Below are 17,464 nucleotides of genomic sequence, written 5' to 3' on the forward strand. Positions count from 1 at the left end.
AGTCTATTCACACTGCTTGAGCAGCAGCAGCCTCCACACAAAGGACTCTAATTGGGCTCCTCCAGGCTCCACAGAGATGTTTGGATTTGCACTTCACCTGTTGAAACCCACCATCATCACCCACTTAAGACCAGAAAGCATGCATTAAAGGCATGTGTTAGGAGAGTTTCTCGTTAGTGTAAAGAGACCCATAATACACTCTGATAGAGCCCTTTCTGCATTTGGAGCAAGTGTCTGTCTAATAAATCTGTGGTCTTTAAAAACAAATACAGTACAGATGATAGCTCTAATCTTTTAAATACCATCTCAGGTTTCCCACAGAAGATTAGCAAGTCTTGAGTCTAATTACTTCTCTGTTGAGTGTTTTTGTGAAATATAAATAAGGAAATAATTGTATTCCCCCCCGCTTCCCCCTTCCATCCTCCACCCCCAACTAGGAAGCCACAATCTTAAAAGCTGTGGTTCGCTCTCTAAACCACTGACTTCCAGGCTGCTCCAGCTTGCCCTTCTTGAAGCTGAACATGCCTTCTAAACATGAACGGCAGGGCAATGAAAGATGCCTTGAGAGCCTATAAAGACCTCACAGATTGCTTCTTTATCTCACTATGTTAAGTAAAGATTCCCCAAACCACCTTCCAAGTGGATTGCTATAAATTGCTAAGGCTCTCCAGCTATAAGTCTCAACAACTACATTGTCCCAGATGCAGTGCCTTCTTTGAATTGCTCACCTGTCAACCAATTAGGCTGTATCTCCCAGATTTTTTGTTGTTGTCATTTCTGTTCATTTTAGGTTTTCTCAAAGGCAGTCACTTTTTTGGACAGAAAGTTTTAAGAATATTATATTACTGCTGTCTGTTATCTCATTAAAACTGCAGAAGGGACAGATAGTTGGTGTCCAAATACATTTCACATTATGTGAGTCGAGAATTCAGATGGGGGGGGTATTTTGCTTTACGTAGCATCACTTTCGACGTCACTGTCAGGTGGGCTGGTGTTGAGAGCTCAGGAGTTTCACTCATATTTCTGGTGGGAATTTTACTGAGATGATCGTTTAGGGGACGCTACTATGAGACCCCCATGGCTGGTATTCAAACTAACCTGTAGATGCCCCATAAGGAGCATTCCAAGAGAAAAAGAGTGAGGGCTGTCAATTTCCTCATGTCTACGTCTGGAAGTTGACACACTACTTCCATTTTATTAGCCAACGTAGTCAAAGAGCCACCATGTTGAAGGGGGAGGGGGAGGGAATCTCACCTCAGTGGGAGAAATTTTTAGGAATTTGTAGTCATCTCCATTCCATCACGAGCGGGCATGAACCATTTGTAGGATGGTATTGATAACTTATGAAACATGTAGTTGAAAATATATAAGCATATAAAATTCCGTTTTTGGTAGGCACAAAGGCTCAAGTCTATAATCCTAGATACTTGAGGTGCAGAGATTTGGAGCTTTGTGGTTCAAAGCCAGCCTGGGCAAAAGTTTGATGAGATTCCATCTGAACCAATCTCTAGGGACAATATCCAAGCTGTCAGCCATCCTAGCTATACAGACAAATGTACCTTCCGGGCATAATAGCCCTTTCCTGTGTAACATCTACAAATAGGAGGATTGCAGTCCAGGCTGGCCCAGGAAAAAATACAAGACTCTGTCAAAGTAACCAACACAAAAAGGTCTGGCAGTATGTTCCATATGCTAGAGTACATGTCTAGCCAATACAAGGCTTTGATTTTGAACCCAGTACTGCAAAACCTTTTTAAAAAATTCCAATGATAATTCTGCATAAGAGATGGATTACCCTGTTTACAATCCAGGACTAAAACGCTCCTATTGGAGATATAGACACAGCTAACATAATAATGATGTACCAGGAAGGAAGTTTGAGAAAAGCTCTAATGAGTTTACATGTTTAGAATCCAGACGAAAGGCGTTGTTTGTGTAGACTCAAATAGAAGGTAGGGATTTCTCTTAATTCAATTCACTCCTTTTTCATTCTTGCTACCAGCCCAGTACCAACTATTATCTGGCGGAGAGCTGATGGAAAGCCAATTGCAAGGAAAGCCAGAAGACACAAGTCAAATGGGATCCTGGAAATTCCCAATTTCCAGCAGGAAGATGCTGGCTTGTACGAGTGTGTGGCTGAGAACTCCCGAGGCAAAAATGTAGCCAAGGGACAGCTGACTTTTTATGGTAAGTTTGCGATTCCAGGCCATCGTTTGTAATTGTGTAGAACTTCATGGTATTAAAATCATTCACTGGGAGATTTACTGGCAAGCGACTTTCTTTTTTTCCCCCTGTGGTAGAAATTGTATAGGACTGTGTGAAACTCTTGATTTGTTAAATAATTAGCATTTGCTGGAAGATGCTGGGCGGGCAGGGTGTGGGTGAGGGAGCAAGGATGTTGACAGAGCAGAGAGGAAGAAATTAGGCTGATGTGTTTGCAAGATGGATGGAAGTGTGAACACACTTCCAAAGAAGCCTGATTTTCTGTCTTTCCTCTTCCCATCGAGCTGAAAACCTGACATAGGAAATAGATAATTATTCCTACTCTTAGTTTATTTGAAGAAGAGAAAAAAAGGAAGAAAGGAAGAAAAGAACAAGGAAAGAAAGAAAGAGAGAAAGAAAGAAGGGAGGGAGGGAGGGAGGGAGGAGGGAGGGAGGGAAGAAGGAGGAAAGGAAGGAAGGAAGGAAGGAAGGAAGGAAGGAAGGAAGGAAGGAAGGAAGGAAGGAAGGAAGGAAGGAAAGAAGAAGGAAGGAAGGAAGGAAGGAAGGAAGGAAGGAAGGAAGGAAGGAAGGAAGGAAGGAAGGAAGGAAGGAAGGAAGGAAGGAAGGAAGGAAGGGGAGAAAGAAAGTAGGTCAATGTTTCAACTTCACTTGGATTTTGACTCGGGCTAGCGTTAATCCTTTGTAATTATTTCTGTTTGGTGGCGATTTATTGCTGTACTGTGAACAGTTCCAAATTGCACACTACTCATTTGTATGTAGTTCTTCTCAGAGTGGAGCATGAGAAATCACTCCCATCTCCCACCCGTACCAAAGACTTTATGCTTACCTGTTTCTTTTCCAATCAAATCATCAACATTCATCCAACTACGTTATAAATATGAATTCTCTCTCCTATGGTCATTAGTGAGCCTATCTTGAAAGCCCTGTTAGGATATTGATTTGAAATCCAGGAAACAAACATATTTTATAGTAGATGGGATTTTTAGTAATTTCAGTAGATGGGAAAAACTGAGTTCCACCAGATCAAAGCATGCCTGAAAACCATCTCCCTGAGTTATAGGATATAAATGTTGCAGCTTAATAATTACATAAGTATGGATTGGCTGAGTACCCGTGGCTCACACCTGTCATCCTAACTACTCAGGAGGCTGAGATCTGAGGATCATGATTCCAAGGCAGCCTGGCCAGGAAAGTCCCTAAGACTCTTATCTCCAATAAACTACATTTTTAATAAGCCATGAGCTCAAGTGGTAAAACACTATCCTTGAGTAAAAGAAGCTCAAGGACAGTGCCCACGCCCTGATTTTAAGCCCCAGGACCAGCAGAATAATAATAATAATAATAGCAACAACAATAATAATTGTTTGAAGGAATGACATCATATATCAAAACGAGGAGAGCACTTTGGAGGGGCAAGTTGAAGCAAAAGCTTTGAATGTCCTTTTCTTACAAGAAATAGCCGATAGTACAGGAACTTATTTATTTCCCTAATAACTTCTTTCAAAGCAAGTGGCCCAAGAATTCTATTCAGTAGCCAAACGAGGTGTTTTAGAAGCTTGAACATAAACTAGGGGAGATTTGCCAGCCTCACTGACCTTAATCACGTGACCATTTCATAGTCTCACACTATTGATGCAGCTGGTAAAATAGAAGAGCACATAAGATTCTAGAAAGTTCTTCACACAATGAACTAGGAAAAATTTGAATAAATCTGCATGGCCTTTATACATATATTTTTCTATGTTTACCAAATGACAGACTTCACCTTTGATTTTTAATCTTTCTTACATTATGGTAGTTGATAATTTGGAGGGAGAATAAAAGCAGATCATACGGCTGTACCTGTTTGGGATTTATTTTTCTCACCAGTCTAATAATTACTTCTTGCATGTCACACATAGTGACAACTTGATTTTACTCCAGTAATTAAGCAATGATTCTCTTTTTCTTGCCTGGTCAAATAGACTTTTCATCTTGGTGGCAGCTCTTCCTAAATGTTATTTGAGTTCTCAGCTGATTGAATACGCTCATTTTCATTTCATGATTTTCTTTTAAGTAAAATACTTGCTTTCAGTAAGTTACAAAAAAGATATGAAGCCAGGCACTGGTGGCTCACGCCTGTAATCCTAGCTACTTGGGAGGCTGAGATACTACAGTTCAAAGCCATCCTAGGCAGGAAAATCGGTGAAACTCTTACCTCCAATTAACTACCTCCCCAAAAAAGCCACAAGGGGAGCTGTGGATCAAGTGGTAGAGTGCTAGCCTTGAGCTTCAAAGCACCCAGGCCCTGAGTTCAAGCCCCAGGACTGGGACAAAAAGGAAGAGGAGGAGGAGGAGGAAGAGGAGGAGGAGGAGGAAAAAAGAAAAGAAAAGAAGGAAGAAAGGAAGGAAGGAAGGAAAAGAAAGAAAGAAAGAAAGAAAGAGGAAGGAAGGATGAAAGAAAGAAAGAAAAAAGAGAAAGAAAGAAAGAAAGAGAATGAAAAAGGAAGGAAGGAAGGAAGGAAATTCTCTGTAACTAAGGCTTTCCATACTGCTTTCTAGTGGTTAGATGCTTCCTTTTCTGGAAATATAACAGTCTAGGATGCCTGTGATGGAGAGTCAACTCTGCCCCTGGCCCCAGCTTTATACAAGGGGATGTTTTTCAGGGATCCAACTTGAAGAAGAAAAACACGCACTAACAAAGTTTGCCCTTAAATGCAGTTATCTGTTACCATGTGTGAGGAGAAGGATAGGATAAAGTTTGCTTCATTTATAGTTATTCCTCACTGTCAGCCACCACTGGAGTTAGAGACTCATCAGTTCAGTTGGCTGTCATGCATTTAGCTATTACATCTATGTAGATCATTTTGTTATTCTCCAACAACACATTACTGACATAGAAATTATCGCATTGTTTTCATCCTCACAGGAGAGCTTAATTATATGTAAGTACTTGGCTCTTGTTTTTTTGTCTCACTTTTGAAATTTTTCTTGTTCTGAATTTTCCCTTTGAACCACAGCACCATTTCCAGTTTTCTGGTGGTTCATTGGAGAAAAGAGTCTCACAGACTTTCCTACCTGGGCTGGCTTTGAACAGTATTCCTCAGATCTCAACCTCCTGAGTAGCTGGGATTACAGTGTCAGGCAGAAATTGCTTACAACATTGAGGTGTGCTAGGAATTAGAAACTAAAGGACAGAGCTTAGAAACATGAGAATCATTTTCACATTTTTTTTGTTTTGTTTAGGTTTTTTTTAGGTTTTGAATCCAAGCTGTTGTATACCATTCATTGTAACTAATTTGCTTACTAGGACAAGTTTCTTACTCCTACTCTGGCTTCATAAAATGACATTTTTTTTCCTTTTTGCATTAAGACCATTGAACTTGTTCCCAAAGGCCCTGAGCATGAGCCTGTGGCGTTCCCCATTTCAAAGTCACTGCAGTTTAAGTCCCTTTACCTGGTCCCTATGTTCCTGTGTTACCTGTGTTTTTAATATGTGAAGGACTCAGAAACTTTTTTCCCTTCCAAAGTTACCTGCCTAGCATGGTCTACTTTTAATCTACTCTTCCATTTGGTCATTCATTCATTTATTGTGTATTTGTATGTACGTGTATGTGGGTGTAGGTGTGCGTGCACACATGCACACACGCGTGTGCATGTGTGTGAGAGAGAAAGGAAGGAAAGAAGGAAGGAAGGCAGAAAGAAAGAAAGAGAGAGAGAGAGAAAGAAAGAAAGAAAGAAAGAAAGAAAGAAAGAAAGAAAGAAAGAAAGAAAGAAAGAAAGAAAGAAAGAAAGAAAGAAAGAAAGAAAGAAAAAGAAAGAGTACTGGTGTTTAAACTTAAGACCTTTATTCTCACTTGGCTTTTTGGCTCAAGGTTGGTGCTCTACCATTTTAGCCACACCTTCACTTTCAGCTTTTTTGCTGGCTAATTGGAGACAAGACTCTCTCGGATTTTGTCTTCCCTAGCTGGCTTTGAACTGTGGATCTTCAATCCATGCTTCACACCCTTCTGAGTAGCTGAGATGATAAGAGTGAGCTCAGCTCATATATTTGTCTTGACATCAAAAATTTCCTACAAATAGATATGTTATTAAAATGGTAGACATCTTCCAATGACATCTATAATACATTATACATTTGCTCATCAACTGTCTTTCATTACCTACAGTGTGGCAAACACTGTTAGGTACCAGGGCTGCAAGAGGAATTCTTGCCCTCCAGGATCTGGTATTTGACTAACCGTTAACCAACATGGTGCTACTACATAAATTAATGAACTAGAAAAGTTCATATGGTGGTAAGAGTTATGAAGAAAATACTTTGGCTGGCACCAGAGAAAGCAACTACAGAAAGACTGTAAGATAAAGTAGTCAGGAATGCTTGTCTGAAACTTGTCACTATGCTGAATCCTGGACCATGAGCATGAGCCAGCTTTCTTCAGGAAGAACTTTCCAGGCCAGATATTCCCTGAGACATATATTTGAGCTGCAGTAAAGAAAACAGAATAATATCATGAAGGGCAAGGCAAAAGAAGGTGTAGACTATGTACACTGAGAAAACTGAGTTTTATTCTCAGTCATGAGTAACCATTGTGTGTGTGTGTGGATGTGAGAGAGAGAGAGAGAAAGAGAGAGAGGAGGGAGAGAGAGAGAGGGAGGAAGGGAGAGAGGGAGGGAGGGAGGGAGAGAGGGAGAATTTGTGTGATGTCAATACTGGAGCTTGAACTCAGGGCCCCCTCACTCTCCTTTAGCTTTATTTGCTCAAGGCTAGCATACTACGACTTCAAACATCTCCACTTCTGGCTTATGGCTGTTTAACTGCAGATAAGAGTTTCTCAGAACTGCCTGCCTGAGCTGGCTTGGAACCTCAGTCCTCAGATCTCAGCCTCCTGAGTAGTAGGCATGAGCCGCTGGTGCCTGGCTCATTGGAGGATTTTAAGTTAGGGAATGAATCAGTCTGATTCATTCTTTTCAAGTCCACGCTAGTGGCTTTGGGGGAGAATAGATGATCAAAAACACCAAGGACAGAAGTAGGGCAATCGGGAATCTATTACTCATATCTAAGAAAGAACTGTTGCTTCCCAGGACTCTAGCAGGGAACACCATGAAACGATGAGAGATGTATTTTGGAGTCAGAGCCAGTACTTTCTCCTTTCATCCATACTCAGTTTATTGATAAAGAAACTGATTCCCAAAGAGATATAAAGTAAGTGGATTACATTGACATGGAAAGAAGCTTCCTTAGATTCTACATGCTATCCTGGAGATTCTGAAACTTCGCTGGGCTTCAGAAGAACGTACAAGTCTTGTTCAAATATAGAATGCTAAGCCCTGCACACAGTGGTTTTGATTTGGAAATGTCCAAAGTGGCACCTAAGAATTTTCAATTCAGTTAATTTCCTAGATCGTGCTGCTGCTGCTGATAGTAGTCTGAAGACTTTATTCTGAGGGTGATTGCTTCATGCTAGGCTGTTTCCAAATGGTAAAGAGATGCTGAAATTAAATTACATGCAAGAGAAGGGGTCCCTACTGCTCTGAAATGATCCCAGCTAGTTTATATAGGCACAGTAGACTGAGAAGTCTAAGTCAACCATCTTTAAAGCAGGGGGGAAAACAAGTATAAATGGGAACCTGGTACCAGAGGTTTACTCCTGTAATTCTAGCTACTCAGGAGACTGAGAACTGAGGATCATAGTTCAAAACTAGCCTGGAAAGAAGATTCCAAGAGACTTTTATCTCTTGGAAGTTATGCTGAGGTTTAAAAAGAAGAAATTTACCTATGTGAGGGCAAGAGTCATAGCTTCATTTTTCCAGGAAGAACTGAGTTTGTTGAATCCATCTGAAGGTCTTTGCAAAAAGTAAACATATTACTGATGTAAAATTTAAATTACCTGGCTCATTTATAAACTTCTAAATTGACTATGGCATCCCTGGAAGAACAGGGGACATAGATACTTTTTATCAAAATTGGTTAACCATAGATAAGTTAAGGGGCAAAGAAATAACACAAGTGCTGGCAGAGCCGAGCCATACCGTGGGCAGAGAAGCTGCATTAGGAGGATTGCAGTGGCCAAGTCAGGGTGGTGGAGGAGGGAACACCAAAGACTAATGCACTTATTAGGAGATTCCTTACAAGATGAGCACATTCTGCAGGCGTCAGTGGCTCACACCTGTCATCCTAGCTACTCAAGAGGCTGAGATCTGAGGATCGTGGTTCAAAACCAGCCCGGGGCAGGAAAGTCCATGAGACTCTTATCACCAATTAACCTCCAGAAAACCGGATGTGGTGTTTCTGGCTCAAGTGGTAGAGTGCTTGCCCAGAGCTGAAGAGCTGAGGGACAGGGCCCAGGCCCAGAGTTCAAGCCCCACAACTGACAAAAAAAAAAAAAGATGAGGATATTCCTGAAGATGTGGAAGTACCAAATGGATCCTTAGAATGGGGGACAAACGGGATTCTTCTTTGGCAGGAGCTGAAGATTTACTGAACAGAACTGGGGAGAAAATAAGTCAACTGGGGTCAGACCAGTTGGTTGAGGAATTTGAACTACTTGCCTAAAGATACAAAATGATGATGATGGACTCTCCTAATTTTGTGTAACATTTTCACCCTAGGAAACACATTTCCAATCCTTAGCATCATCTCACACACATATTACTTCCTTCAATCATATTGCATTTATTTATTGATCATATCTATTAATAGAAATGGGCTTGCTTTGGATTGCCTTCAAATACATCTTCACATGGCTGGAATTTATATTTTGCTCAGGGTTTATCATTGCTATTATCTTCAGGAGAGCTGACCCGATTGCAATTCCTCTGTATCATTGCCAGAAGCAAAAGTTACAACTTGTAACTTACAGAGAGCTAAAGAAATCATAAACAGGAGTGTGTAAATGGAGATGAAGCTAACAGAAAAACACAGGCCAAGTAGGAATTCACTTGGCATAAGAGTCAATCTAAAGGCTAAAGTATTCACCTATTCAAATCAGATGGAGCCTGACATTGTCATATTCAACCTTCTTAGTTCAAAGGAAAACCTAAAACATTTTGTACAAAAAGATACCATATTGGCATGGCATTTTTTCAAAGTGTGTGTATTTCATCATCCAGTCATTTTTTTCTATGGAATTTTGCAAGATGTTGTCAATATTTAAAAGGCAAGAAAGACTGTTGTGTTTGAAGAACCCTCAAATCCCATGTAGTTGTTGGGTTTTTTTTTTTTTGGTCTATCATGGGGCTTGAACTCTGGGCCTGGGTGCTGTCCCTCAGCTCTTCAGCTCAAGGCAAGTGCTCTACCGCTTAAGCCACAGCACCTCTTCAAGTTTTCTAGTGGTTTTATTGGAGATAAGTGTCTCATGGACTTTCCTGCCCAGGCTGGCTTTGAACCGTGATCCTCAGATCTCAGCCTCCTGAGTAGCTAGGATTACAGGCATGAGCCACTGGGGCCCGGCTTCCATGTAGTAGTTTTATCCCTTTGCTAGTGACTGTGTGTGAGGACTAATGGCCGCTTGAAGGCCAGGAGTGAAGGTATTCACAGCTCAAGCAAGGGCGCCTTGCTCAGAATGCAACATGAGAAACGCTTATAAGGAAAACCTTCCAGTGCTGATTCCAAGTCTGGAGTTTTAAGAGAAAGCTGGAATTATGAACTAGAAAACTCTGCAATCACTTTAGCAAATGAGAAGTTCTAATGCCCAAACTCAAAACATTAGACTGGGATACATGGAGAATATCTTGAGAATTCAGTTAACATAGCAGAATAAAAATTCCAGGCTAAAAGATAAATATTTTAGAGCTATTGTTGTGTACCTACCTATTGTTGTGTCAACTGAACCCAACTAGTTAGCTCTAAGTTCATATATCTCGTTATCAACAAACAAGCCATGAAAGCCGTACTTCCGTATTTCTTGAAAATGATTCATTTTCTCCAAGACTGTGGAAGCAATCAGAAATGATACTGAATGTCTAGGAGTCATCTTTTTGCAATGGTTACTTTGCTTAGATTTTTAAATCTCTAGGTCTAAAGCCCACACTGGATGGGCAAGGGAAGGGAATAATAAAATGCTGAAACAAGGACACAGGTGACCCTTGCAACAATGATATTTACAAGACACTATGTTGGAAACGAACTTTACAACTTGGGGAAGGGAGGAGTGGGGGAGGTGGGGGAGAGAAGGGATAGTAGGAGAAAAACAAAGGAAGGGGTAACAATGCCCAACAAGAAATGTACTCATTACCTTACTCGTGTAACTGTAACCCCTCTGTACAGCATCTTTACAATACAATAAAATTTAAAAAAAAGAAACTTCTGATATTGGAAACTAGAGAACCAGAGAGCTCTGAGAATAGTTTGGCCTATTGAGCTCAAATTGTATCTGCTTGAAATACATATTATTATTGGGTATGATTTTATATGATTCCAGGGGCTGGAATAGAGAAACATTGATTTACATCATTTCTGGCAGTTATTGAACAAAAAAAATGACATGAAGGGAATGGCCATTTGTCTAAGGGACTAGCATCATGACAGAATCAGATCCTAATGCAATCATTTAACCTTATGTTTGAATTCATAGCTTGAGACAAGATTTAGACTGGCTTAGAGAAGGAATGCGTTGGCTTCAAACTTTAAAAGAGTACAAAAGCTCATTTCTTATCTAGTATGTGAATTTGTTTAATTCGGTTTTATATGAAGGATCTTACATACATTATCAAACAAAGCATATTGAGGAATGCCTCTGGAAAAAAATACTACTAAATCAACTTACTTGGACATTTCTTTGAGCTTGAGCTTACATTTGAAAAATAGTTGAAAAATATGATTGAACTTTGATATTAAGTAATCAATGCCATGTAGCCAGAAGATATTCAGTAAAAAATGTCATATACCCAAATGTAATTGAACCTTTGATATTAAGTGGTAAATGCCATATACCCAGGATTACAAATAGTATTCTCCATAATGCACTAAGTTGGAATATTTGTTATCTAACAATGTTCAACATGGTGACCCATAGACATATGGAAATACATGAACTATTTCCTCAATTATGCGCAGGACTTCATTCAAATACCAAAAAATAACCTACTTCGATAGGAATCATCTAATCTACATGACTAGGAGTCAAATATATAACTATGTGGCCTTTGTCCAATAAAAATGCAATTGAGCCATTTAAAAAGACTCTTTTATTCATTGCTTTTATAATAGGATATTCTGTTCTTTACTTTTTGTTTGTTTGTTTGTTTGTTGGAATGGAGTTTGAACTCAAGGCTTTGTGAATAGGCAGGCTTTATTTAACCCATGTCCCCTGCTCTTTTTTAACCTTATTTGTCCTACAGAGTTGTTTCATGTTTTTGTCTGAGCTATACTCTGACATGATTTTCTTCCTCATGATCTTTCTTGTGCCTGGAATCCCAGACAGATCATCATACCTGGCTTATTGATTGAGGTGGGATCTCACCAGCCTTTTGCCAGGGTTAGCCATGAACCCCCTGATTCCTGCCTCCCAAGTAGCTGAGATTATAGTCATGAGTCACCGCGCCTGGCTGGCTATTCCATTCTTGATGCCCATGAGCCCCAGTCCAGATAATCACCTCAAGAGCAAGACACTCAGATCATGTTCAATTTGGCTTCAGTGAATGGATTTTTAACCTTAAAAACAAATACCTACTGGTGGTTCATGAACAAAAATTAGTTGTTAATTTCATCTTGGCTAGCACACACAATTGCCATTATGTGTCTTGGTGAAGCACCTTGACCTCTATAACCTGCGACAAGAATCAGAAAGAATCTTTCCAAGTATCTAGTCAATTCCAACTCTCAACACTTTCTCTTCAGGATTCCTTCAAGTCCCTCCTTTTCCTTCCCTTCCTCCTTTGTGAGCTAGCAAGGTTTGGTTTCCAGCTCTGTAATTTCTGAAAGGAAGTAATGAAGGAGCCCAATTGTTAGAGGACCTCTGTGACATTGAAATCCCAGCATGTGGTTTTGAAGTTTCCTTTCTGAACTTCAACTTGACATTGTTCCTTAAGTTACATTTGCCCTTCCATTTTATCCTGCGCCACCCCCCCCCTTCCCCACTGTACCTCCACTCTCTTTCAGAAGTTTGAGTTCCTTGTTAATATTCCACAGGGATTTCTGTAGCTTTTCTCCTTTGCTTTGTTGGCGGTGGAATGTGTAGGGGGTAACTATTCAGCAGGTTGAATGTGAAATCAGGCACACACTTCCATTAGCTCCATCAGCGTTGCCCATTGGGTTCTCCCAATAGAGCTCTGGAAAAAGGTATTACCTTTGAGCATCCTGAGCATTAGCAGCAGGATGACATAAAGCAGCCACAGACTTGCAGCTCTTTCAAGGATGTGGGTTATAACCCTTCATTCAAGTTAATGCTTGTTGATGTTATAACTTTTCTTTTGAAGTTGACCCCTTTGGCCTCCCCTCTTATGCAGCCATGCATCATCCCCATCAGTAGAGGATTTGTAAAATTGTGTTTTGCTCTGTGTAAAACATGAAATTGCTTGTAGATGGGGGGGGGGGGGGAAGCAGCGTTTATGTAAGGGCCTAGAGACCTCTGCTGGTTAAGTGACTCACTGAGTGTTTGGTTTGGAGAGTTTTTTGTTGTTGTTGTTTTTGTTAAAAGTTTTATTATTGAGAAGGTAAAATACCCAGCTTGGCCTCAATACCAGCAATTTCTTTTTGAGTTACAATGTGGGTGATTTTGCATCTTATTGAATGACAAGTCACCTAAGAGACATATATAAATAATGAGTAGACACTGCTATCAACTCTGATTGTTAAGTTTATATCAGTAGATACAGAATGCCGTGTGAGCAGAAGGCTTCTAGCTAATGTACAGGTCATTGTAGTCAACAGCATGATTGTGATTGAGGTGGTAAGGCTTGATGTTTATGAAGACTTTTCGCCAATCCAGAGGCTTGAACTCAGGCCTGAACACTATCCCTGAGCTTTTTGTTCAATGCTAGAGCTCTACCACTTGAGCCACAGCTCCACCTCTGACTTTTGTTGAGTAGTCTATTCAAAAGAAGAGTCTCACAGACTCTCCTTTCCCAGGCTGATGTCAAACCATGATCCTCACATCTCACACTCCTGAATAGCTAGGATCACAGGCATAAGCCACCAGTGCCCAGCTTATAACACACAGAGTTATTCTGGTCTTTATAGTCACTGAAACTAGGAAAGGAAGAACAGAACTGTGACTTTTCTTGAAGCACAAAGAGTGTGGTGTAATGTCAGTGGTGGGGAATGTGTTCAGCAGTACACAGTGTGAGAATTGAGTGATGTTTGAATTCTGTTACAAGCTGTGGGCAGAACTGGATTTTCTGAGCAAGTGTGGTTAAAAAAAAAAATCAGGAGTCATTCAAGAATGACTCCAGCTTCTGGGGCCATCCTGTCTGTGAATACCAGTCTGTTACTATGGGCTCAATGAATAATGTGCGCCAGTGATAGCTCGAAGGAGAGAAGAGCCACAGAGTGTGTCTGTAGGACCTGTGGCAGGGACATGTGCTCATTAGGAACAAGATTAACTACTCTAACAAAAGAGATCCTAAAACACAGAAGAAGCTTCTTTCTTCCTGATGCTCTCTCATTTCTTTATTATGTCATCATCTCTCCAAAAACAACCAAGTTTGTCTGGGAGTCCTGAGCTTCACAGGGTCATTCAAGGTGCAAAGTTGGCAATCTGTGATTTCATCCTCCATGTTTTCCATCCCTGTGTCTAAGGTGGCTTCGCTTCTTACCATGTCCCCATCCGTGAGAAGTGGCCAAAAGAACCCAGTGAAAATATCCCTAGTAAACAACACAGCAGTCACCTCCTCTTGCTTTTACTTCCACACACATACAATTCGCACGAACTTACCCCATACTCAACTCTTGGTACAGGAAAATTTGGAAATGTAGCGTGAGCCTGAGAACTCCTGACCCAGGCAAAAATGGATGGTTTTGGTGGATGAAGTACTCCTACTGAAAAGAAAATTAATAATAATGATGATGATGATGGGGGCTGTGGCTCATGCCATGATCCGAGGATCATGGTTCAAAACCAGCCCAGGCAGGAAAGTCCATGAGACTCTTAGCTTCACTTAACCACCAGAAAACCCAAAGTGGTGCTGTGACTCAAAGTGGTAGAGTGCTAACCTTGAGCAAAAAGAAGCTAACAAAAGTGTCCAGGCTCTGAGTTCAAGCCCCACAACCAACCAACAAATAAATAAGCAAATAAATAAATAAATAGTACTTAAGAGAATGTGCCCATTGATTTTGGCTTATTGATAATGAAAGTTTTATCCATTCTGTCTTCAATGATAGAGAAAAGACCAATTATATGAACCCTGAACACAGAGAGTTGGTTTCCCCTGAACCTTTTTGGCCCAGCTTTGTTATTTATACAACCTGTAGAAAAGCAACTTCAGGAAAAAGCCCATTTTGTCCTTTGAGTTCCTATGGTATAAACAGATGGAGTATCAGTGGGAGGTGGTGGATGGAGAAGGTGAAGGAGGGTGAATATGGTTGAAGTCATTGATATGCTTACACTAGACTAGAACAATGAAACCTGTTGAGATTGCTTTAAGAAGGGAGGAGGGAGGAGGGAACACTTGATCAGAGTACATTATATGTGCGTATGGAAATAGCATAATAAACTCCCAGTGCCACTAACACATGCAAATGAAATTGTAAAAAAATAAAAAAATCAGATGGAATATACTAAATCCATGCCTTTTCTTTGCTTTTTAAACTGCTATAGCACAGCCTAGTTGGATTCAAAAAATAAATGATATCCACGTAGCCATGGAAGAAAGTGTCTTCTGGGAATGTAAAGCGAATGGGAGGCCCAAGCCTTCATACAGATGGCTAAAAAATGGTGAACCACTGTTAACGCGGGTAAGCAAAGTATTGGCAATTGTGCCTTCATATAGATTCTAATGTTTACGGGGGTCCCGTTGCTATGGAAACAGGAAACTGGTGAGTTGTTTCCAAAATAAGAAGTGACTAAAGGCCATTAACAGTGGAAAAAGTGAAACTAAGTGCAATTTGATAGAAAGCATCTAGAAATCTAATTGTTCAGCTTTGTTTAGTTAATATTCTTTGGATTTCACAGATGAACACATATGGATTTACAATGGAAAAATGGTGCGGGTCGTGCTACAAGAGTGGTATTGCTGTGACACAGGAAAAAGGCCGACCAAGGCATCTGAATACAGCCAAAGGAAGCCCTTAGAATGAGGAACAGTTGTGTCCAGTTTCCTTTTCCTTCATGTGTTTGCCTCTGAACCTTCAGATGTTAACTAGATGTTGACATTTTCCTTCGGCTCCACCTTGAGAGCCACTTTGCCTGCTCAGGTTTCTTCCCCGCATAGGACATTCAGGAAAGCATGAGTGCTGCTTTGGGCAGCAGGAAGAGAATGGGGACTGGTCCTCCAGGACAGGCCCTACCTTACTTTCCTTCTTTACTGGCTGTAGGCCCCTGGGACCCACCATTCCCTCAAGAACTAAGCCAAACTCAAGTTCTGAGTGTAAGTTGCCAATATGTAACTGCCATTTTCCTACCTTAGGGTATGTGGATGCCTCATAACATGTCCACTCAAAGAACTGCAATTCCCTCAACAAACAGAAGCCTAGTACTTATGTGTGCATGTATGTGTATATCTGTCCCCAATGCATGCGTACACGTGTGCACAAACACAAATGTATGCACGTACATATACACACATATGTACATATACTTACATATTTAAATAGATTTGTAATAGCAAACCTAGGAAAGAGGAAAGCCTCTTGGATACTTCTGGAAATGGATACAAAATGGCACATGTTGCTTACCGTGGTGGTCTATGCCAGGAGTCAACAAGTTGCCTGTCTTTGGGATGACAAATAGGAAAGAACTCTTATGCCACCTGCTGTGTTTTTCCTATGGTCCTAAATGTCGATGACACCATTAATAGTCGTGAGTTATGGGAACAATGGATAATTAACATCAATTTCTTTGGTAATCTTCGATGGTATTAAGAAGTTCCCTCTGACGATTATAATTCTATTATTGTCATCTCGAAGGGTTACTTTATTATCATTTTAGTTCTGTAAACTCTCAACTATAAATGTGGTTCTATTTTTCACCCTTTTCCCCCCAGTTAAAGCTCTTTCCACAGAGCATATTCATCTGAATGGCGTCGCTGTTAAACCACTGAGAATGCAAGAGAATCCTACAATTGAAATTCCGTTTACCAACTGATATGCTCATGGTTCCACTTAGCATCTGACCTGCCGCAAGTTCAGTGGGCAGATAAATAAATCATGCTATGTAAATGGCTTACAGGATGGCTATTTCCTCTCATGAAGCCCCGCCCCTCCCCAATATAACACGTAGCAAAATGACCTTAAGATCTTAGTTGGAGAAGGTCATTGCTTCAATACCCTCTTTTCCTCTCACAGGATAGAATTCAGATCGAGCAAGGGACGCTCAACATAACAATAGTGAATCTCTCAGACGCTGGCATGTATCAGTGCGTGGCAGAAAATAAACATGGGGTTATCTTTACCAACGCCGAGCTCAGTGTCATAGGTAAGTCTTTACACTGGAAAGAAAAATAAATAAATAAGTAAAAAGCCCTTTGCACCCACTAAAGTTAACAAGTGCTTTGCCAGCATAAATGTTCAAACCAAGAGAAAGTGTAGAAGAGATCTTTAGGCTGGAAACTATTGCTTGGGAAACAAGTAATGGAGTCTACAAGCAATAAGAAGAGACCACTTTCTAAATCAGCCCTTTTCTGGGACTTACAATGAATAACACAGTTCCCAGGACGCTCATTTTTATTCCTCTATCGACCACACTTCCAAATTGAGCAAAGTTGCTGAACTGCTTGGGAGTCTCCTGCGATCATTCTGATTTGGTGCTAACTCTAGCTTGAGAGGCATAAAGAGCTGACTTGGTCTGGAGAGGCTTAGTTGAACAGCTGACACAGTGAACCTGCTCTTCTGTGTCTGAGTTATTTCAGACTATGTGCTAATGGGCTACCCTTCACACACACTCAGGTACAGGCTCCTGCCCCTTCCCTCAGCCACACCAACCTCTCTGTTCAGCACCATTCTCCATACACTACATCATGCCTAGCCCTGCCTGTAGTGCAGGATTGAAAGAAAAACTGGCACAGAGCAGGAACTCAATAAACACTGAATGAGAGAATGAGACATTTTAAGTTTCATAATATGAATTACTGACCGAAGCAAATATATAGCTGAATGCATGTTTAG

The 17,464-nt window shown here is 40.7% G+C and overlaps 1 protein-coding gene across 1 annotated transcript in view; it reads left to right on the top strand.

Moving 5' to 3' along the window:
* The window catches only part of LOC122108041 (contactin-4), a 397,297-nt gene that overhangs the window by 262,937 nt on the left and 116,896 nt on the right, over window positions 1–17,464 (top strand). Inside the window, exons 7-9 of the mRNA XM_042680009.1 lie at window positions 2,003–2,187; window positions 14,961–15,097; window positions 16,646–16,775. Of these exons, the coding sequence (XP_042535943.1) occupies window positions 2,003–2,187; window positions 14,961–15,097; window positions 16,646–16,775 (452 nt within the window). The remainder of the gene's footprint in view (window positions 1–2,002; window positions 2,188–14,960; window positions 15,098–16,645; window positions 16,776–17,464) is intronic.

This window comes from Dipodomys spectabilis, unplaced genomic scaffold (genome assembly GCF_019054845.1).
Source record: "Dipodomys spectabilis isolate Male_0828 unplaced genomic scaffold, ASM1905484v1 ptg000054l, whole genome shotgun sequence".
Lineage (NCBI taxonomy): Eukaryota > Metazoa > Chordata > Mammalia > Rodentia > Heteromyidae > Dipodomys > Dipodomys spectabilis.